At 58.8% G+C, this 21,327-nt stretch overlaps 2 protein-coding genes across 6 annotated transcripts; one reads left to right on the plus strand and one right to left on the minus strand.

Moving 5' to 3' along the window:
- Positions 1–1,003: 1,003 nt before the first annotated feature.
- LOC117645314 (ras-related protein Rap1) lies at positions 1,004–5,401 on the minus strand. 5 transcript variants are annotated; one of them, XM_034385395.1, is made up of 5 exons: positions 5,252–5,401; positions 4,004–4,205; positions 3,796–3,924; positions 3,529–3,681; positions 1,004–3,435 (listed from the first exon to the last, which is right to left on the minus strand). In XM_034385395.1, exons 2-5 carry the CDS (start codon positions 4,184–4,186, stop codon positions 3,346–3,348), a joined length of 555 nt encoding a protein of 184 aa, XP_034241286.1. In that variant the 5' UTR covers positions 4,187–4,205; positions 5,252–5,401; the 3' UTR covers positions 1,004–3,345. The 5 variants fall into 5 exon arrangements, with proteins under 5 accessions (XP_034241286.1, XP_034241285.1, XP_034241289.1 ...); XM_034385394.1 differs by lacking the exon at positions 5,252–5,401 and adding an exon at positions 4,988–5,245; XM_034385398.1 differs by lacking the exon at positions 5,252–5,401 and adding an exon at positions 4,687–4,894.
- Positions 5,402–16,756: 11,355 nt separating this feature from the next.
- Positions 16,757–20,823, plus strand: LOC117644684. The gene is made up of 10 exons (XM_034384295.1): positions 16,757–16,847; positions 16,919–16,977; positions 17,047–17,226; positions 17,314–17,468; positions 17,587–18,007; positions 18,225–18,590; positions 18,675–18,763; positions 19,035–19,400; positions 19,816–20,043; positions 20,604–20,823. Exons 1-10 carry the CDS (start codon positions 16,757–16,759, stop codon positions 20,821–20,823), a joined length of 2,175 nt encoding a protein of 724 aa, XP_034240186.1.
- The last annotated feature ends 504 nt before the right edge of the window (positions 20,824–21,327 follow it).

The raw sequence follows: 21,327 nt of genomic DNA on the forward strand, positions 1-21,327 counted from the left end.
GAGATTCCCCAGTTTTCATTTCATGGACACCAGTGAGCACTTTCACGGGCCAAAGCAGGTGGGCCGGCGCGGCGCACCTTCTGCATGCAGAAGCAGATTGGTAGAAGTAGATTGTGTACACATTTGTGTTGTTTGGGAAACATTTAATTTTAAGAAATAAGAAATTGTGCAATGTAACAGAAACTACACTACACCAATTATTTCTTTTTAAAACAAAAACAGATAATGGCTTAGAGGAAAATAAAGGTATTGACATGGCAGACTTTTAAAATATTACACAATATATCGCAATAGAGGTAAGCTTTTTGGTGTTCTCGCAGAAGTTAAATGAAAGACTGGTAATGTCCCTAACAGTCATTAAAAACTGATTTAGATTCAATATAGAACTTATTCGATGATTTAAAAGAAAATTATATGCTGTTTGTTGACAATTTGTTTCTGTTCTCTGGTTAACTTTTGGTCCCTGGACTATAAGAGAAAAAAGTCTGAACAGGAAATAACATTATTTCCAGGAGACATTTCATAAGAAGATATACAGTGAATGGTTGTGAATGCATGAATTAATTCACACATAGGCCATGAATTCTTGCTGCCTATAAAATTTCTAGATAGTTAAAGTGAAAGATATAAGATGTTATAAAACAAGCCCCACCAACTTTACCCCAAAGACAGGTCAAAGTATTGCAGCCTCTGCGACAGGATTGTTTTCCACTCAATGTTCCAAGCAATCAAAATACAGACATTAGAAACAAATATGGCAAAAACAAATTAATTAAATCACAGATAAAGGCTCAGACCAGTAAGAATTCAGTCCCTGAAACACTTGTTATAACAAAAATAACAAGCTTTTTGTGCTGTACATTGCTCTACTGCAAATGCTACACCATTCCCTATTTTGTGCTCTTTGTGGGAAATATGAACATGGGAGTGTATAAAACAAATGGATTGAAACGTTACTGTTTGAATATTGAAGAAAAAACACTAATACAATGAAATCTGGAGCTAGGCTTAAGTTTGTAACATTTTTAATCTTTCTCACAACATAATAAGTTGATTGTTCTTCAGATTCAACTCTTAACTAATCAAGAGCTTTATCAAGAACAGAGTCGACAGGTAGTCGGGACATTACCTAATTCGACACTGAGTGTACACCAGACGATTCTATACAAGCAGGACCTTTGTGCTAAATCATGCCGAATGCACAACCACAATACAGCACCGACTCAACATAAAAGTGGAAAACTATAGGATTTCATTAGATAGTTTACATGCGTCTTAACAAGAAATTTATATCGAGTGAAAATTTAACAAGCAAAAGTAAGTGATAAAAAGTAACTTATTGTGGACTTCTACTAGGTACTGTACAATGCCACAAAATAAAATTGTAACAATTTAAGCAACAGTGCTTGCTTCTGAATGCTTCCCTCATGACCACCTTCATGCACAGATGGAGTGAAAAGGTCACAATCCTTAGGTCATCTGATGTTTCCCCTGTTCATTAAAGTGAGGCTTCACATCATGCAAGGTAAGGCACATGGATTCCTTATCACTTTGTGAAATTAGAATGCCGATTTCATTTCCTACCCTTTCAACTTAACAAATTACCTTAGAGAATGAAATTGGCATTCTGTCAAATCCATTGACAGACCCTACGGAAGACACACACACACAGTCATTTCACAAAGGGTAAGGAAGTAACATTACAAAATGGAGCTTAAACTAAAAATTCTTCAGGAAAATTTGCGGAGAGAGCTCAGTGGAAAGTATTTTACCCTACACAAGACAGGTACAGGATTTTTAATTTACTTTTGAAGGTCAGAAAAGGTCTATTAAGTTCTAATACCACAAAGCACATCATAAAAACAATTATTTAAATTGAAGCAGCAGAGACATTGAGTGACACTGATATGTAATCTCACATCAAAATTTCATCTCTACTTCAAATGCTTTTTCTCTGACTGATATTTCTTAGCTGACACCTATTAACAAAGACCTTAGCAACAAGAAAAAAAAGTTCAAAAAAGGGGAAAAAAATTGTCAGCATGAGGAAGGTAGAAAACTAATTGATTCATCAAAATTCTCACAAGAAAATTTTGCCAATGTGCTGGAGTCCAATCATGTACTTAAAATAGCATTGCTCCTGGACTTCAAAAACTAATATAATTAGTTAACATGGAAGTAATCTGACAAGTCCTTTAACCCCCAGAACATACAGGAAAATTCATGACAACTGTTGCTACAGGACCTCAAGCTCTATCAATGGTTAAAATAGAGATAAAGAGAGGGGCATGTAAAATTTGAAGTATCCCAGAATGACAACTTAATTAGAGGGACACAATCACACTATCAGTGTCACACCACATCAAAATGTACCTTCCAACTTCCAACAAATTCTTTCAGTTAACTAAAATTTAAATCAGAACACTTCCATGGTGGACAAAAATAAAACGCAAGCCTCAAAATTGTCACACAAGGCAATCGAACAGTACGGTCTGATTCCCTTATGATGAACTGCCTAGTGCACAATGTTTACGTTTAACATTTCATTGTAAAAAGAAGACCAAGTAGCAGCTCTAAAGAGCCAACTGGATGAGCAACCAGTTATATTACATATACCTTTTAACAATCAATATGACACTCCAAAGAAAGAAAAAAAACAGGTAATATATTTATTTATATATATTTCTATTTATATATGCAATAATTAACTTTTGACACTCATCATTAAGTCTTGATAGAAACAAGTACTACTTATGAACAGTTTCTACACATCAGATAAGGGTAGGAAACAATACTGTGTCGCCATATTAATTACAACATATTTCTGCACAAATGTACAAAGAACTTGGCAGTTTAACATGCATGGTTCAAGGGAAATAGGCAGATGGACAACATAGCAACACGGAAGCTGCTGTTGTCACAACCTAACCTGGCACCCAACACTTGGAAGACACTAGTGCGCCGTTAGTAATCAAAATTCTCTTCTCCAAACTGACTATCCAATGAGAATGACAATAAAATTGAGGTGGTACAATAAAACCAATATTAAAATTTACATGAAACAGACAGTGATGTGCAATTTAAAGGACAGAGACAAGTTAAAATTGTATTAATAAAATGAAACAAAGTACCCTAAGGAAGGTAGCAGACACCCTTAATAGAATGCTAGCAGTAAATGCTTCTTTGTGCACTCTGTAAGTCATTATCACCCCTAACTTTGGTTCCCTTTACAGACAGAATTTGGGTACCACACATACCATGTTACAGGCTGCACTGCGCTCCTTCCCAGCCACACCCCCAGCCGAATGCAGTGCCACTTAGTTCATAACAGTTCACAAGAGATTCTTAGAGAAGCACACAAACACTCTTCTTTTTCTGCTTTTGTTTCTTTTCTGGGGACTTCTTGTTGATTTGTCGCACTAGGTCGTAAAATATCTGGTGAAAACCATAGGAAAGTTAGAACTTTTTCTTAGACAAAAACTGGTGTTAATAAGAGACACAAGACAAGTGCATAAAAAATTTACTTACATCATTAACATTGATCTTGGCTTTCGCTGAAGTCTCCATGAAGGCACAGTTGAACTGTCGGGCAAGATTCACTCCCTGGTCTTTACCAACCACTCGCTCATCTTCCAAATCACACTTGTTGCCAACTAGTACCATGGGCACATCATCCGTATCCTAAATGGGAAGATCAATCATCATGACTTTTTGCTTTTACAATTAACATTTCTTTCACTGAATCTATTGATAAAAAAACACATTTAGCATAATAATTCACTAGACTTAACATACCTTGACCCGTAATATCTGTTCCCGCAGATCTTGCAGATCATTAAAAGTAGACTGAGCTGTGATGGAGTAAACCAAAACAAATCCTTGCCCATTCTTCATATATAAATCTCTCATTGCTGTAAATTGTTCCTAGAAAAAAGCAGCACATCATAAAAATTCAATGAATCAAATTTAGAAAATTTATGCAAACATGAAGCCTAATACTTACAGTGCCAGCAGTATCCAGAATTTCCAACATACATTGTTGTCCATCAACCTCTACTTGTTTACGATAGCTGTCTTCAATAGTTGGATCATATTTCTCTACAAAAATGCCCTGTACAAACTGTACCGTTAAGGCAGATTTTCCTACACCTCCGCTTCCCAAAACAACAATCTTGTATTCACGCATCCTTGAATTCAGTGTATAACTGTAAACAAGAAGAAACAGACAAATTAATGATGATAAAAAGCTGAAAATTCATATACAGAGAACTTATGAATCGTTCATTTTCAGGAAAGCCCAGACAGAAGCTCTGCGATAAAGGTAGAAGCCATTCTAATAAGGCACAAGAATTTCGGTGACCTAGGGGTGAGGTCTGCTAAGAGTATCCTTCCAAACTACAAGCGAGTTTGAGATGTTGATATCACAAAATGCACTTGAAACCGACAAGTGGGTTCATAATGCTCGTAATACTTGAAACTCAACCACAGGGAGGCCTCACCCAAACTGAGATGAAATTTAACCTCTTTCGCGCCGCCAACCTTCGAGGTAAAACCTCACTGCTCAAGACCGTCGCCTTTGCTGGCGAAAATTGGTCCCCGTACGGCCGGCCTCGGGCCGCGTGACGTGACTAAGCCACAATCAAGTGTCAGGCGATATATTCAAAACACGTCATTCAACGTACCGACCTAACCTAACAAACGAGCAGCAATCGTTTCCGCTGGGCCTGGGCGTGCTCCTGCGCTCGCTGCCAGGCGGCCGAGCAAAGCGGCGGTCCCTGCTTGCAGGATTTTACGATAAAACGCCGATAAAAGACAGAAATTGGGCCAAATCGAGGCGTGAGAACAGCAAGCCAGAGGTGGGCGCAACCCAGCCCGACGACGGCACTGCCGAGTCGAGGACACCGCTCCGCGCTCCGCCACCACAAACGAAGCTGCCACTACATTTGGCTATGCGGGCGAGCCGAATTACTGTTGGCTAAAAACCTACCTGGAAGGCTATAAATTTGACAGCGTTAACGGGCCGGCTCTCCTCCCGCCCCTTTCTACTCCTTTGCCTAATTAAGCACAACAAATTGCCATGTTCCACTGGGATTCAGGACGCAACACTAGAGAAACCGCTGGGCGCGTCGGCTCGGCAGACCGACTCAAATGTATCTCAGATTTGCGACTATACGGCCGACTCGGAGGAAATCTCTTGAAAAATGTGCAGATAACCGAATAGCTCGATGAACAGAAATCAACTGCAGCCTACCGTTATCTTTGGGGCGATGGCTTCCCCTTCCCAACATTCCCAACTTCCGTCCACTCACGACGCATGCGTTAATTTGGCCAACGCACGCCGCGCACGCCCCCCTCCTCCAACAAGTTGGAAGTTCGATTCGCGAGACGGAAGAAACGTGCGCGGGGACGAGCGCCCGAACGGAATTCACCAATTCCCCTCGACTTTCGAACGGGACGAGTATTTCCTCGGACCCGAGCGCGTCTGCTTTTGGGACGGCTCACCGGAAGTTGGCAGTACTGGAGAATTAATTCCGACAGCGATGGCAATCGATTTAAACGATTCCGGGAGGAATTGGCCGTGATTCAGCGAGCCAATGCTGCGTGCGCTGCGTGCTGGCGCTCCCGGGCGGCGGGGGCGTTTCTTGGAAATCCGTCGTGGTTTGACGAGGACCCACCTGCGCGGCCAAGTGACCGGAGCGGAAGTAGGGCAGCGAGTAAAATGTCCGCCGCGGGCAGCGGCGCGTGAGGATGGGACAGGGCAGACCGCTCCGTCAACTCGCTGGAGCGCGAGACCCGTGAAAATGGAAAAGTCGGCCGGAGTGCTGGAAGCGTGGGTTCAGAGGGGGCTGACACTCGCCCCAGTTCCAGGACTTGCAGGCCTTCCAGGACTTCCAGGAGGATGACGCGAGGTCGATGACGCATCCGTGGGGACGGACATGAGCGAGCCGAGGGGCTGCGGGGGCCGCGGGGGCTGTAGGCCCCACCTGTGGCTGCCCATGAGTTGCTCGGCCCCTGCCCTGAGCCCCGGCCGCCCCCGCCTCCCCCACCCCCTTGCCCGGGGAGCCGCGACGGCTCGGGACGGCGGCGCGGGGGCGGCCGGGCGGCGCTCAAGCGGGGTGGGGGCGGCACTGCACGGCACCGGGTGTTACAAGTGGGCCACTACACTGTGTGCTCCGTGAAAGTCTAGCTCCCCTGCGCCCCTCCCGCTTGACTGCACTCGAGCCGGGGGCTGCGGGGGCCGTGGGGGCACTCGCCTGCCTGTGCCCCAAGTTATTAGCGGGGCTGCTGGCTGGTTGCGAGCAGCGCCTCTTCGCTCTGTCTCTCTCACTCCCACGCGGGACGCCCCGCGAGTGCGAGAGAGACAGAATGCCGCCGGCGCTGAAGGCACGCTGAAGGCCTCCAACCCCATCATCCCTCTCTCGGCCAGACGCACACGTCAGCAGACTGATTATCCGCACAGCGTTTTCGGCGTCTCTCTCGCACTCACACGGAGCCGCCCAGTGTCCCACGAGGACGAGAGAGACAGAGCGGTCAAAGCGGATGTTCGGCAATCGGATTAATCCGGCGCCATTCGGCCATTCGGGGCGTCAGTGGGAATCCGGGATTCGGCCAACCTCCAGCATGAGGGGTCGTCCCGTGGGTGGAGCAATCGGGTGGACTTGGATTCCGAGAGTCGTTTTCGTCGCTCTGCCTCTCTCGCACCTATGCGAAACGCCCCGTGAGTGCGAGAGAGACAGGGCGATGCAAACGACTCTCAGTGTGCAGTCGTTGCACGTGCAGCGCGGCTTCCTTCCAGGCCTTCCAGGAACTGCAGTGGCAGCGTGACAGAGTAACAGCGCCCTGGAGGGCCGTTTGCCACCCAGTCGGACCATCACAGCGCCCCGGCCATGCCCCGGCACGGCCCCACAGTGGGCCCCCGCAGGAGCGAATGCCCGCGCGGATGCCCCCACACACGGAAGACACTGTAAAACAGTACAGCAACTGCTCCGTGCGCTCTCGGAACTCCATGCAGCCTCGTCGCTGTCTCTCTCGCACCCCGGCGGGCCGCCCCGCGAGTGCGAGAGAGACGCAGCGTGTGGGAACGGCGCCGCGTGCGGTGGACGGACGGACGGACGGACGGACGGACGGACGTGCGCGGAGCGCGGAAAGGCAATGCCAGCGATGCTCAGCCAAGAACGTCGGCGTCATCATCGGATTGACGCGACAAAGACAGCAACACAGCGGCATGCCACGGCACCACACGGCACGCGAGCTGTCTCTGTCACACCATCAGGGCCTGTCACTTTCATCCCTGACCCGGCTTTTTATGCCCGCCGTGAACCACGTGAACCACGTGAACCGACCTGGGGCAAGAAAGGGACCGAAGGGGATCGCGCCGAGGCAGGCGTCGCTCGGCCTACCCGCTCACTCCGAGAGTCGCTTTCGTCGCTCTGTCTCTCTCGCACTCATGGGGTGATCAGTACAAGTGCGAGAGAGACAGAGCGACGAAAACGACTCTCGGAGTCAGTCTGCATGCGCGGGGAATCGAACCCGGGGCCGCCAGGGACCTAGGGAATGCACATGCAGTACCGGAAACGGTGCGGCGACGCGCGCCGACCATCTCGATATCTCGATATCTCGATCTCGGTCGCCGTCTCCAGCCGCTCCAGATCCCAATCTTTTAATAGGAGTCGTAACTTTTGGACGTTCGAGTCGTTCGAGTGAAACGTGGCCCACGAAGTTGGAATCAATAAGGGCCAGTGAGGCAGAGGGGGTTGCCACCAGAGGGGGTTGCCACCAGAGGGTTGCCACCAGAGGGTTGCCACCAGAGGGTTGCCACCAGAAGGGGTTGCCACCAGGGGGGTTGCCACCAGAGGGGGTTGCCACCCTGTAAAAGTGGAAAGGGGCGGGGGGGGGGGAGCCCCGTCGTCCCCGTTCTGGTCCTGTGACGGCGGGTGCAGCGGGGCGTGGCAGGAAAGGGTCGCAGCGCGCAGCCCGCGCAGCCCCCAAGGGCGTCGCGTCACCTGTCGTGCCAAGGACGCCGGGGACGGACGGACGGACAGGCAGACAGACAGACAGACAGACAGACAGACAGTGGCGTCAACTAAGGACACAGGGGAGTCCGCACCATTATCCCTAGTGCCACTGCTGCACACTGCTGGGAATTTTGACGATGAGTCCTGCCGAACGAGTCCGAAGAGTCCGAAGGGCTGTTTCGTCGCTCTGTCTCTCTCGCACTCCCGCAGACCGTCGCCACGAGTGTGACAAAGACAGAGCGACGAGGCGATCCTTCCTTCGGAATCGCTCGGCTGCCTCACGTTCCAATACCAGTGTACCAGTGTGGGGGCGTGCAGCGTAATAGTGTAGTGGTGCAGCAGTGTAGCAGCCCTGTGACAGTGCAGCCGAGGCTCGGCAGCTGCTCGGCAGTGGCGACAACCTCGCGAGTCGCGTCGCCAAGTCGCGAGGGCGCACAATGTAATTATTATTCAGCAGTTGGCAGCTCGGAGTCACGCTCGGCGCGACGGCATGGCCGGCAGGGCAGAGGGGGGAGGGGGTTCCCTCGGCATGATGTGGCCGTTGCACGCTCATTCGATGAATGAAACCCATAAAGAGCTTGTGGCGCGTGGCCGCGCCTAGGCCGCCCAGGCCGTTTCGAACGCGGCCCGCTAACAATAGCAACAGCAAGAAGCGCGTCGCGTCATCCCGACTAGACCGTCCCGTCGTCCGTCGACCGAGCCGGGGCAGATGCACAGTGGGTCAGAAGACCGGCGGAGGCGGCCAAAACTCAAGACGCGTTTTGAGCTCCAGAGTCGCTAAGCAGTACTTGAACCTAACGTGTGACCCCACCAATGGCTTCCTCGTTCGGAGAGCAATCCAATGGTGGGGTCACACGTTCGGTTCGAGTCCCATTTAGCGACTCTGGAGCTCAAAACGCTTCTGGAGTTTTGGCCGCCTCCACCGGTCTGCTGGCCCACTGTGCAACGCGGCGAAGCAAGCGCACTTACCATAGCCGGGGCCAGCACGTCCATGAACACTTTTTGCCCTCGTGACGCCGGCACCGGCGCTCGGGTTACTCCGTCGCCGAGGTTGACGTAACTGCGACATTCGAAGCGCCACTTACCCTTTCTGGGGACTCACCTTTTCTTGGGACTTCCCTCAAAAGTACTGGCAGTCCAGTAATGCCATCTAAGTTGGCGAAAATTCTCGCGAAAGGGTTGTCTACAAGGTGAAAGAAAAGACCCGGTGTTGCCTAGCAGGCGGGCTGAGGCGGGCAACCCTTTCGACGCCGTGCGACTTTTCGCCTGCTTACGTAATCCGTGGGTGCCCGCGCTAGCTATCCGAATCCAGCCTAACCCGGCCTCGCCGCGTGGACGCGCCGAGCGCCGCCGCCCTCCACCCCTTCGGCCTGCTTGCCCTGCTCCACCGCCACCGGAAGCACCTCCTTGGCGTCAATCACGGAAACCGCAACCTCACGGAGACGACAAGAGAACGGTGCGGGCAATGAGGCTATCCGTGCCGACGAGCGTGCGTGTCTGTGTATGTGTGCAGTGAGTGTGCGTGTGTGTGTGTGAGCGTGTGCTCGGGGGAAAGTCGTCCAAAAAGCGTTTCGGAAGTGGCCGAGCAGCCCGGGAAAGGGGGGAAGGGGGGCGGGCTGTGCTTGAGTGGCGGATCTCATATGAGCTGCCTGTCACCGCCGGAACCTAATTGTCCACGCACGCAGCTCTGCAGCTTTGGACACGCAGTCACACATGCAATCGTAAAGACACACACACGCTCATCTAGGGGCAGGGAAAACTGCGGTGGAAATGAAAGTACTGCAGCATTCACTTTGGCTCCGGATTTCGTGCCTCGGTTTCCTTGTCTTGTCACTCCGCCGAGCTTTCCACGTTGCTCGCTCACTGGGGGGCGTCCCTCCCCCTCATGTGTCCCGGTGGCGGCAGTGGCGGGGAAGGGGAGGGGGCGAGTGGATGTGTGCAGCAGGGCACCCCGGCCTAAGCCAGCCTAGGCAGCCCAGGCAGGGCGAAGCGTCTCATTCAACAGTCTGGGGGCACAGGGCGAGGGCACGGGGCGAGGGCACGGGTGCAGGGCCACAGGGCGAGCCACAGAGGCCACAGGGGCCCAGAGGACAAGTTCGACAGAGCCCCTCCGGAATGCGCCGCCGGTCGCTGTGAGGTGCGCGTCGAGCGACCGCGGCGGCGCAGCGGGTCAGGATGTCCATCGCGTCCGTGTCCATCTCGGTGTCCTCGGCGTGCGACGACGCCGAGCCCGAGGACGCCGAGGCCACGCGGCCGCCGGGCCGCCGGGCCTTCCCCGCGGGGAGCACCGCGGACAGCGGGCTGGGGCTCGGCGTCGACGAGGGCGACGAGGACGGCGCCGGCGTGGGAGTGACGCAGGTAACGGCCAACCAGGCCAACGTGACCGCGGCGCGCAGCGGGCCAGAAGAACGGCGGAGGCGGCCAAAACTTCAGACGCGTTTTGAGCTCCAGAGTCGCTAAGCAGGACTCGAACCGAGCGTGTGACCCCACCAATGGACTTGCTCTCCGAACGAGGAATCCATTGGTGGGGTCACGGGTTCGGTTCGAGTCCTGCTTAGCGACTTTGGAGCTCAAAACGCGTCCGGGTCTTTGACCGTCTCCACCGGTCTTCCGGCCCACTGTGCGGCGGGGACTCAACTGACTGGCACAACAGGTGACCCTGGTCAGTGCGGGCGGCTGCCCCGGGCTGCGGGCGCACGATGGCACCGTCCGGCCCGACAGGACCGACAGTGGCGTGGCCGTGTCCGTCGACCTGCCGGACGGCGGGGAGGCGGCGCGCGGTCGCCGGCCACTCTCCGTGTCCTTCGAGGACGTCAACGGCAACGCGCCCAGCGCGCCGTCCCCCGGCGTCACCGTCACCCTGCAGCACGCTCCGGACAACAACAAGTAACTCCTGCCCCCTCACCAAACACACACACACACACACACACACACACACACACAAAAGTTATTTTTTGCTGTAATTTTCCTGGGCTGTTTGTTTAGCGTGTACTCCGCCGCCGTGGACATGCCGGACCCAGCCTTCGAGAGCGACCAGGACGCCGACGCGGAGGTGGCGGCCGTCATGGCGCCGAGGGGACGCGGCCCGTCGCGGAGCAGCCTGCCGGGGGCGGCCTCCCCCAGGGCCTCGCCGTCGTCGCCCGCGCCGTCCGCCACCCAGGTCGGCGTCGTGCCCGCCGTGCCCGCCGGCCCCGGAGAGCTGGTGGACCTGCAGTTCACGCTGCCCAGCGACAAGAACTGGAAGAACCGGAACTACTTCCGGCTCGTGGAGAAGCAGCGCGCCCTGGGGGCCACCCCCATGGCCTCGGCCCGTGACGTGTGAGTCCTAGGTAGAGAGTAGGGCACAAGTCGGCCAACATTCCCCCGATGCACCAAGCTCAGCCTGCAACCCTCTCGACTCCGGTGCATAAGGATGAAAGGTTCCCTCTTCCAGGCACTCTCTGTGGGGGCAGGGCGGGCAAGGCCCACGCCGTGCCGCGTCCACAGTAAACTCTGGCCGCGGCCTCTTCTTGCTGCCGTGTCACCAACGCAGCTGCATGAACATCTGCGGGCGCCTCCAGGAACCCATTCCACTGCTCGTGTCTGTCTGTCTGTCTGCCTGTCCGTCCGTCCGTCCGTCTGTCTGCCTAGTGAAAGCCAGCTGAATGTTATCAGTGCCCCGCGCCGCCGCACAGCCAGGCACAGCCTTGCCAGCTTTTCGTTTCTGGCTCGCTGGGTCCATTTGGGACAATCAATGCCGCAAGCCGTGCAGCCCGTGCAGCATCCCACATGAGCGCTCTCAGTTTTGCCACACAAGCAGGCAGAAATCCCCCACGAAGAACCAGTGTCGAAAGGGTTGCCAACCTCCGCCGCTGCCTGCCAGGCAGTACCTGGTCCTTTCCCTCCAGTAAGAGGCCCATTACGCAGGCTGAGGCTGGCAACCCTTTCGACACGGCTGCATCGAGTGGCAGTTTTAGCCGCCGCATGTGGCAGCACTACGCCTTATCATCGCCGACACCCATGCAGTCATGCAGTAATGCAGACGCGGCGTATCGGCGGCGCTGGGCCGCCGAGCTTCTAGATGAGGCCGCGAGGGGGCGGTACTCGCCGGCCCAGCTCGGGAGACTCATTCCGAGAGTCGTTTTCGTCACTCTGCCTCTCTCGCACGCATGGAGTGGTCCGTACAGGTGCGAGAGAGATTCTCGGCATCGGTCTACAGGCCCACGGTTAGGTTAGGTTAGGTTAGGTTAGGTTAGGTTAGGTTAGGTTAGGTTAGGTTAGGTGCGAGAGAGGCTCTTGGCATCAGTCTGCAGGCCCACGGTCTCGAGGTGACCTCGCGAGCGCTCTTTGACTCTTTGCGTGAGAGGGGCGGTAGACTGTAAACACTCCTTTTGTCGTGGCGCGGCCCCCGCGGGACACCGAGGGGACACCGCAGACACAAGGGGCACCGGGGGCACCGGCAGCAGCCTGATTCCGAGATTCGTTTTTTGTCGCTCTGTCTCGCTCGCACCTGTAGGGGACGCGCCTTGAGTGCGAGAGGGACAGAGCGACGAAAACGACTCTCGGAGTCAGTCTGCAGGGGCGGCAGGGGCACAAGGAGGGGAAAGTTATGGCGGCTGCGGTGGTATACAGCTGCGTGCGAAGCCCGCATTCAGCGCGGCATTCAGTGGCATTCAGGGGCATTCAGGCAGGAAGGAGGAAGGGATGGCGGAGGACCCGGCAAACCGGCAAACCGGCGAACCGGCACAGTCAGACACGCTGACTTTGTCTCGCAGTAAGTGGCGAAAAAGGGCAACCCTTTCGACACCGGTGCATCGCGAGAAAACTGCATTGACTTTTGACGGGTGGCTCTGGCGCTGACGTCACCAGTGAGCTCCGCGGCCAGTGACAGAAAGCCAGCTTCCGAACTGGCAGCCAGTTTCTCTGACTTCTTTGGCGCGGCCGTGTGGCCCCCGGGACCGCGTGACCCCATGACCCAATGCCCCCACCCTCGCGGCGCGTACACCGCACACAAAGCAGCCCTCGTTACGTGGTAAGTGCACGCTGTGGAGGGGCGTCCCCTTCCCGTGCGTTTCCCGCCAGAAATCAATCGGGCCTCCCGCGGACCACTTGTCGGGACTCGTCAAACTTGGGCCGAACTGTGGCGGGCATCCAGCGCACTGAGGGTCGTCTCTCTCGCACCAATGGGGCGTCGCGTGTGGGTGCGAGAGAGACAGAGCGACGAAGACGACTCTCGGAACCAGTCTGCTGGGAGAGGCGAGTGCAGGGCGTACAGTGTACCGCCGCGTACCGCGCAGTCCGTGCGGAGCTCTCTGTTGAACAGCCGGGCGAGCAGGCTTCCGGAGTGAAGGGTGCGGTGGTGCGCTCCGCAGCCGTTTTCGCCGCTCTGTCTCTCTCGCACTCACGGGGCGTGGCGCGTGGGTGCGAGAGAGACGGAGCGACGACAACGACTCTCGGAATCGGTCTGCGGGGCGGGCGGAGCTGCAGGGGCGCCGCGGCCCGCCCGGCCGCACGCGAGACGAGCGGGGTGCCTACCCTCGCGTCCACAGGGGCTCCAACGACTCCACGCTGCGAGTGCACGCAGCGGGGCGGGGCGGGGCGGGGGGGGGGGGGGGGGGGGGGTCGGATAACGATCAGTCATCGAAGAGTCGCATCGCGGCGCACTATGCATGCCATTTCCTGGCTGCCCGCCTGCCTGTCTGTCTGTCCGCCCGCCTGTCCGTCTGGACGCACGTTTCGCTCGCTCGCACACACAAACCACACAAACACGCACGCAAGGCGACGACGCCCCCCAGGCCACCCACATCTCGAAGGAAAGGCGAGGCACGCCACTATGCGCACGAGGCCGACGAGGCGACGACGGGCAGGACAGCTTCGAGCTGCTCGGCTACTCGGGGAAGGCCCAGCCGAACCTCACCGCTTTTGAAATTGAGCAGCCAGTTTTGAGGACTGTGGGCGGCCACTGCTTCATCGCGCTGGCTCTCTCGCACCCCCACGGGACGCCCCACGAGTGCGAGAGAGACAAGTGCGGGGTAATGAACTTGGCGCGAACAGCGGTAACGGAGGCCGAGGCGGTCGAGGTGCTTCCAAAGCCATCAGCCAATCGGAGGCGGCCTGCCCCGGCCTGCCCCGCCAAGGAGTGCGACAGAGACGGCGCATCACGCAAACGGATGCAGCTTGCGCTGCTTGCGCGAACAAGGCGATTCATAATCACTCGCAACACCCCCTCTCCCTCCCTCTCCAACAACTGCGGCAACAACATCGAGGGCCGGCCCTTGCAGAAAGTGGAGTGACGGGCTGGCTAACGCCTTGCTAGCGCCTTGCTAGCGCAGTGCGCAAGTGGCGGTGCAGGCTCGGGCACTGCTTCGCCTTGGCAAGCGCGGCGCCGCGCTCCCCGCCGCCATGGACCTCGGCGACCTGGGCCTGCTCGCGGGCTTCAAGTCCCTGCTCGTCCCCGATGCCTCGCAGCCCGTCGCCGTCGCGGCCCTGGCCGTCAAGGTCCCCGACGTGCTGACGGCGTCGCCCGCGCGCCGCGGCCTCCAGGGCCTCCAGGGCCGGAACAGGAAGTAAGTCTCGGTGGCCGGGAGCGTACGGGCGTCGCACAGTGGGCCCTCCAATGGATTCCTCGTTCCGAGAGCAATCCATTGGTGGGGTCACACGTTCGGTTCGAGTCCCATTTAGCGACTCTGGAACTCAAAACGCGTCTAGAGGTTTGGCCGCCTCCACCGGTCTTCTGCGTGGACCCCCGACCGTGCGACAGTTTCTGGACTGGAGCCTCGCTGGAATGTGCTTCAGCAGTGTGGCGGCTGTGTGAGTCAAGAGCGGACTACCTATGCCACTAATGGCACGGACTGTGCCATTTTCTGCTTTTTCAGTCCGCGATAACAGTTGGTCAGAATGGACACTAAAAGCGGATAAGCCTCGCTCTTTCAACTTTTGCCGCCAACTTCGAAAGATAACAATAATTGCTTCTCGAGCCGGAACATCCGTGCAAAGCGTCAGCGTTATAAGACCTTTCTTGTTTATTTTTCTTTTTTTTCCGTCAGCGGATGATTCTAAATGAAAGTTGAAACAAAAATGCGCGTTCCGACGCGAAACAACGCGCGAGCCGGCGGCGGAGCAGAGCGGATTACCAGACCGACGGAGAGAAGGGGGAGGGAGGGGGAGGGAGGGGGAGAGAGCGAGTCGCATTGAGGGGAGCAAAAGTTTGGGGCTCCGGTGGCGCTCCGTTCCGTCGAGGCGCCGCTCCGCGCCGCTCAGCCCTTCGACGGCCCTCGGCCCTCGGCGCGCCCTTCAACAGGAAATGCGATCGCAGCTGCCAGTCTGGCGGGGCGGTCGCTCTGTCTCTCTCGCACTCGCGGGGCGTCCCGTCAGGGCGTTGGGGGTGCGAGAGAGACGGAGCAATCAAGCCCGGGGCTCTCTTCTCGGCCTCTTGACGTGTCCTGCCATTCGCCCCCCGATCCTCTGCGCCCTTGGGGTCGCTAAGGGTCGTCTAGGGTCGCTTGGGGTGCGCACGGCCATGGCACGGCACGGCCATGGCACGGCACGGCCATGGCACGGCACGGCCATGGCACGGCACGGCCATGGCACGGCACGGAGCGGGGAAACGGAAGATGCGCCTTGCAGTCTGCGCTGAAGCGTCGAAGTTCCTCCCGACTGCAGACTGAAAAACCTTCTCTCCAAGGACAGCCACACAGTAGGCCAGAAGACCGGTGGAGGCGGTCAAAACTCTAGACGCGTTTTGAGCTCCAGAGTCGCTGAATGGGACTCGAACCGACCGTGTGACCCCACCAATGGATTCCTCGTTCGGAGAGCAATCCATTGGTGGGGTCACACGTTCGGTTCGAGGCCTGTTTCGCGACTCTGGAGCTCAAAACGCGTCAAGAGTTTTGGCCGCCTCCACCGGTCTTCTGGCCCACTGTGAGCCACCGCGATGAAGCCGTTTCGCGAGTCCAGAGTTTGCAGCCTGCCTGGCTGTGCCTTCCTTCCGCTGGCTGAGCCTGGCAGTCGCAAATCGCGATGGAGTTATTAACGGCTTGTCACGCCAGCCTGCAGTCACAGCTCTCCGTCTCTGTCTCTCTCGCACCGGCCCGCGAGTGCGAGAGAGACAGCGGCACCAGGGCGAGGTCAGGGCATCACCGACGGACGTTGGCAGGTCCAGGGCCGTGCAGGCCGTGCAGTGCAGGCACCAGGCCGTGCCGGCAGTGAGGGTGGGAACGGCCCACGTTCCGACACCTGCAGCCCGCGGCGCGGGCCGCGACAGCCACGCTCCGACCGTCTCTCTCGCACTCACACGGCGTCCCGTGCAGGTGCGAGAGAGACAGAGCGACGAAAACGACTCTCGGAATGAGTCCACTGCAGTCGTGTCAAATTCGTCCGCGGCGGGATGATGCCCTGGGAGTGTGACTCGCTGGCATTAGCGACTCGCGGCGGGGCCCCGTCCCTGCCTTCCCTCCCTCCAAGGCCAGCGAGGAATCAAAAAGGGCCTTCTGCTTCATGCCTACAAGGCCCTTTTGGAGTTCTACGAGGTCTCGTCGAAATGGAAACACACCTTCCCTTCGGCCGTGCCTGGCCTTGCCCGCAGGGTGGTGGCCGGCGCGGCGGACCGCGGCCTGTCGCCCACGCCGACACACTGGCAGCCCCTGGCCAAGCGACCGCGGCGCCCCGGGCCGCAGCTCAGCATCGCATCGTCGCTGGGCTCCTCCGTGTCGCAGGAGGCCTCGCTGCCGCCCTGGACGTGCGCCGACCTGGCCAAGGCGGGCATGCTGCTGGCGCTGCCGCCCCGGAACGTGGACTTCGACGACGAGGCCGAGATGCGGCGCGTCTTCGCGCTCGCCTACGACGTGTTCCGGTGTAAGCTATGCTGCACAGTGGATTTAGCAGTCTATGTCCTTGACGCTGACGCCAGGTTTATGTTCTTCCAGATAAAATCGTTTTACAACAGGCGTTGGGCGACTGTCGTTTTTTCGACCAGTTCCCTCAGGTATGTATTTACGCCTCTTGTACTACTGTATGTAAAACTTGAGTGAGCTGGTATTTGAACCCGCGACAGCACGCGGCCGACCCCGCGCGCGCCTGGCTGCTGCTGTTCGACCTGCACAAGCGGCAGTTCCGGCCGCGCGAGGCCATGGAGCTGCACATGCCGCCGCCCCCAGGGGGCTTCGTGCCGGGGATGAGCCGCCAGGCCCTGGTCAGCGCGGGGCTGGCGGAGATGGACGACGACCTGTGGGAGGTGAGGTTCTCGGTTCGACTCCCGGCGCTTTCATTTTTACCCGGCTGTTTCCGGTTTGCTTTTCATGTTGGATGTTCGCGTTGGTAGATGCGCGTGCACCTCGCGGCCGCCCTGGCCAGGCTGCGGGTGAAGCGGCGCGCGCTGCGGCTGTCGCAGCTGCTGCCGCCACACCTTCAGGACGGCCGCATCGTGAACCACGAGGACGCGCTGGTCACCGGCTGGGTCAACACCTTCAGGAGCAGGTGCGCGCGGCCGCGTTCCATTCCCTCTTTGCTCGGGTTCGCGGTGCGGTACGTGAACGAAAAACGGCGCCGCGGGCGGGACTCGAACCCCGGCCCCGGGCGTGTTCCACTGTTGCAGCAAGCAGCAGGTGTGCGCGGGGCTGGAGCGCCAGGGCCTGCGCCTCGTGGACGACGGCCCGGCCGGGCGCGCGCGCACCGTGGACGCGGCCAGGGAGGGCGCGGCCTCCGTGTCGCACGAGGACTTCCGCTTCGACCCCGTCGTGCCCAACGTCATCGTCTGCCACCCCGAGCAGCGCGACGACCTCGCGCAGGCCGCCATCGTGCGCAAGTGCTACCTCGTGCTGCAGGACAGGGCGTTCTGCTTCGGGCCGGCCATGGTCAGCAAGTTGCTCTCCGACTACGACCTGACGGGCTGCGTGGCGCAGACGCACATCCACTCGCCGCGCTCCACGGCCTACCTGGCCGCCATCCTGGCCGACAACGTCAAGGTGGACACGCTGCTGGCCTTCGGCGCGGGCCCTCGCAAGCAGCAGTACAAGGTGGGCTGTCGGCGTGGTTTCTGGCCCTTGCCAAAGTATGGCAGGCCAAGACGAAAATTGCCCCCTCCCTCCATGCAGCAGTGTCAAGGGTTGCCAACTTCGCCACCTGGGCTTTGCTCTCGGAAAGTTGCCTAGTAGGCAGACTTATGTTGGCAACGCTTTCGACACTGGTTCATCGTGGGAATGTACCCCTTCTCATGTGGCGACGCTGCCGCAGGCGTACTTCCGCAAGCTGGGCGTGACCAACGCGGAGGTGTTCGAGGAGCGCTTCCTGGACGCGGCGGCGCATGACGGCGGCCTCCTGGACAACGTGGTGGCCGTGCTGGCCACGCCGCCCAACTCGTACTCGGCCGTCACGGACCCCGTGGACCTGGTGTGCAGCCGCGGCGGCGACCTGGCCATGCTGCACCAGCTGACGGAGCCGGAGGGTCCTGGCGGCGGCGGCGGCGGCGCGGGCAGCGGCATGCTGCAGGAGCAGGCCGCCACGCTGCGCCTGGCCATGGCCAAGCCGCAGGTGCAGTTCGTGGTGTACGAGACGCACTCGGTGTACTCGGTGGAGAACGAGCGCCTGGTGCGCCGCCTGGTGCGCGAGATGAACGCCCTGGCCCGCGAGCGGCACGCCGAGGAGCAGCGCCGCGCCGCCTGGCTCGCCGCGCTCGCCGCGCAGGCCGAGCAGAACCTCCCCGGCGTCGCCAAGAGCAACCAGAACCAGGGCGAGAAGCGCGCCAAGCAGCCCAAGGCCAAGGAGGCCGACAAGTAAGTCCCGCACACAGTGGGCCACCGGTGGAGGCGGCCAAAACTCTAGACGCGTTTTCAGCTCTAGAGTCGCGGCACAATACTCGAACGGACCGTGTGACCCCACCAATGGATTGCTCTTCAAACGAGGAATCCATTGGTGGGGTCACATGTTCAGTTCGTGTCCCTCTGGAGCTCAAAACGCGCCCGGGGTTTTGACCGCCTCCAAGGGTGCCCACCTCAGCCTGCCTTTTAGGCTGCTTCCCGAGCCTGATATGCAATGGTGCTCCAGGGACGACGCCGACAACCCGGCGGCCAAGAAGAAGCGCAAGTCCGGCAAGCAGGCCTCCAAGGAGCCGTCGGCGGCAGCCACCCCGGCAGCCACCGCGCCCGCCACGCCAGCGCCCACGGCGGACGCCACCGCACCAGAAAACCCCGAAGCGGCTGACGCTCCTGCAGACACTGCTGCGACCACCGCAGGCGAAGCACCTCAAGGAGAAGCCACGTCCACAGAAGGCAGTGCTCCTCCTGCAGTTGGCACCGAGGCGTCCCCGTCGACCGAACAGCAGGGCGACGAGAAGCAGCCGACGGACGCCGGCAAGGCGGAGGAGGCCATGGTGAGGGTGGCGCAGGCGTCGCATCTCATGGCGGTGACACTGTAAGACCAATTTTGCGGCGTCTCCGTGTTCCAGGCCGTGGACGAGGCTGCCGGCGGCGAGGCGGAGGGGGCCGAGGGAGTCCCCGTCGTCGTGGAGCCCCAGCCGACGCCAGTCCCGACGCCCGCCCCGACACCCGCCCCCGAGCAGCCGCCCCCACCGCCCCCCACCCCCGCTCCTGCCCCTCCCGTCGTGGAAGTGAGTATGCAGCGCTGGTCAAAATCCCGGACGCGTTTTGAGCTCCAGAGTCGCTAAATGGGACTCGAACCGAACGTGTGACCCCACCAATAGATTGCTCTCCGAACGAGGAGTCCATTGGTGGGGTCACACGTTCGGTTCGAGCCCTATCTAGCGACTCTGGAGCTCAAAACGCGTCTAGAGTTTTGGCCGCCTGCGCCGGTCCTCTGCCCCACTGTGCGGCGTCCTTGTCTCACGCCTTGCCCTCCAGGTGCCGGCGTGCGACCTGTTCGAGATCGGCCACCTGCCCGACATGTGCCCGCACAGCGACAGCTGCCTGTCCATGGGCGAGGAGGGCTGCTTCCTGGCGCTCATCAAGCGCAAGGAGATCGTGCGCATGGACGCCAACTACATGATCAAGATGGCCGAGGCCCGCGGGCTGTTCGGCTGCGCCCCGGGGGTTCGGCGGCCCACGGCGGCGGACCGCGCGCGGAAGAAGCGCGAGCGCGAGGAGGCGGAGGCGCGCGCGCGGGGCGGCGGTTCGCGTCGCAGCGGCGGCGGCCCGCTGGACGTGGAGCGGCTGTCGGCGCCGACCAGGGCGTCCAAGGCGCGCCAGCACCGCATCCCGCCGCGCCCGCGCCGCGCCTCCAACATGTCCTGGGAGTCGGACGACTCGCACGCCGGGCCCGAGCTGCCGCACGACGAGGCCCTGGCGCGCGGCCTGCTCGACGACTGCCCGCGCTTCCACCACCACATGCAGGCGGCGCGCGGCGGACCGCCCGGCGGCGTCCTGGAGGTGCGGCGTCGCGACGCGCGCCGCTGGTGGAGCGAGACGTCGAGGTGCGTACTCGAAGGGTACTCCACTCCCCCGTGGACTCTTTTTCTGGGTCTTGTGAGCGCCCGGCAGGTAGGCAGCACTCCGCTCCGCAGGGCAGTGCCGCGCGCCCTGCTGCCTACCTGCCGGGCGCTTATAGCAAACACGTCGACGTGAACCTGCTTTGCACCATGGGCACTTTGCTCTGCCGCAGGTACATCGCGGCGATGCGGGCGGGCTCGGCCGCGGGCTGGCAGTACCTCCTGCGGCTCGGGCCCATGCTGGGGCCGATGCTGGGCCCGGACAGCGGCAGCGGCTCTAAGGGCATCTTCCGGCTGAGCCGGTCCGCCCCCGCGGGCCCCGCCCCCGAGCAGCCCCTGTGCTCGCTGCACCGCCACCCCTTCCCGCTGCGCGTGTGCCTGCTCGAGTTATGACATCCGGCCCCGGCCGTGGACGTGCCCTTGCCCGTCGACGGCCACGGCCCCGCCGGCCCCGCCAGGGACAGGGACGCCGAGGTGGACTTGGCGGCGCTGGGGCTGCCCCGTCTCGGGCGCGCCCTCCGCTGCGGCTGCCACCAGCTGCTGCTCGAGCCCTCCGCCCCCGACATCCCCCTGGCCACCCCGGTGGCCACCCGCTCCTCGCGGCCCGCGCCGCCCCCGCACCCACCCCGCGCGCTGCCCCCGCCCACGGCCGACACGCAGTCCGTCGCGTCCTCCAGGTAGCCGAGGCGACGCCTTCTTCGCCCTTTCGCCCGGCGGAGTCGTACCGCCATCGCTCGTACAAACGACCACCGTCGGGGTAGCTGTCCATTCTCAAATGCCCCAAATTTTACAGTTCAGCTGTGGGCCTTCTCCTGGTCCCTCTGAGCGAGGGATCTCGCGCGGCGGCCGCCGGGTTGAGAGTAGGCTGTTGTCAGAACTGGTACTTCCCAGACATAC

Source organism: Thrips palmi, unplaced genomic scaffold (assembly GCF_012932325.1).
Source record: "Thrips palmi isolate BJ-2018 unplaced genomic scaffold, TpBJ-2018v1 HiC_scaffold_18, whole genome shotgun sequence".
In the NCBI taxonomy this organism is placed as follows: Eukaryota; Metazoa; Arthropoda; class Insecta; order Thysanoptera; family Thripidae; genus Thrips; species Thrips palmi.

Coding starts and splice junctions, on each gene's coding strand:
- LOC117644684 (XM_034384295.1), top strand. CDS start 16,757: ATGCTGCTGGCGCTGCCGCCCCGGAACGTGGACTTCGACGACGAGGCC. Junction 18,764..19,034: donor AAGGCCAAGGAGGCCGACAA/GTAAGTCCCGCA, acceptor ATGGTGCTCCAG/GGACGACGCCGACAACCCGG. Junction 19,401..19,815: donor CATCTCATGGCGGTGACACT/GTAAGACCAATT, acceptor TGCCCCACTGTG/CGGCGTCCTTGTCTCACGCC.
- LOC117645314 (XM_034385395.1), bottom strand. CDS start 4,186: ATGCGTGAATACAAGATTGTTGTTTTGGGAAGCGGAGGTGTAGGAAAA. Junction 3,925..4,003: donor TTCTGGATACTGCTGGCACT/GTAAGTATTAGG, acceptor GCTTTTTTCTAG/GAACAATTTACAGCAATGAG. Junction 3,682..3,795: donor AACAGATATTACGGGTCAAG/GTATGTTAAGTC, acceptor CTTCCCATTTAG/GATACGGATGATGTGCCCAT.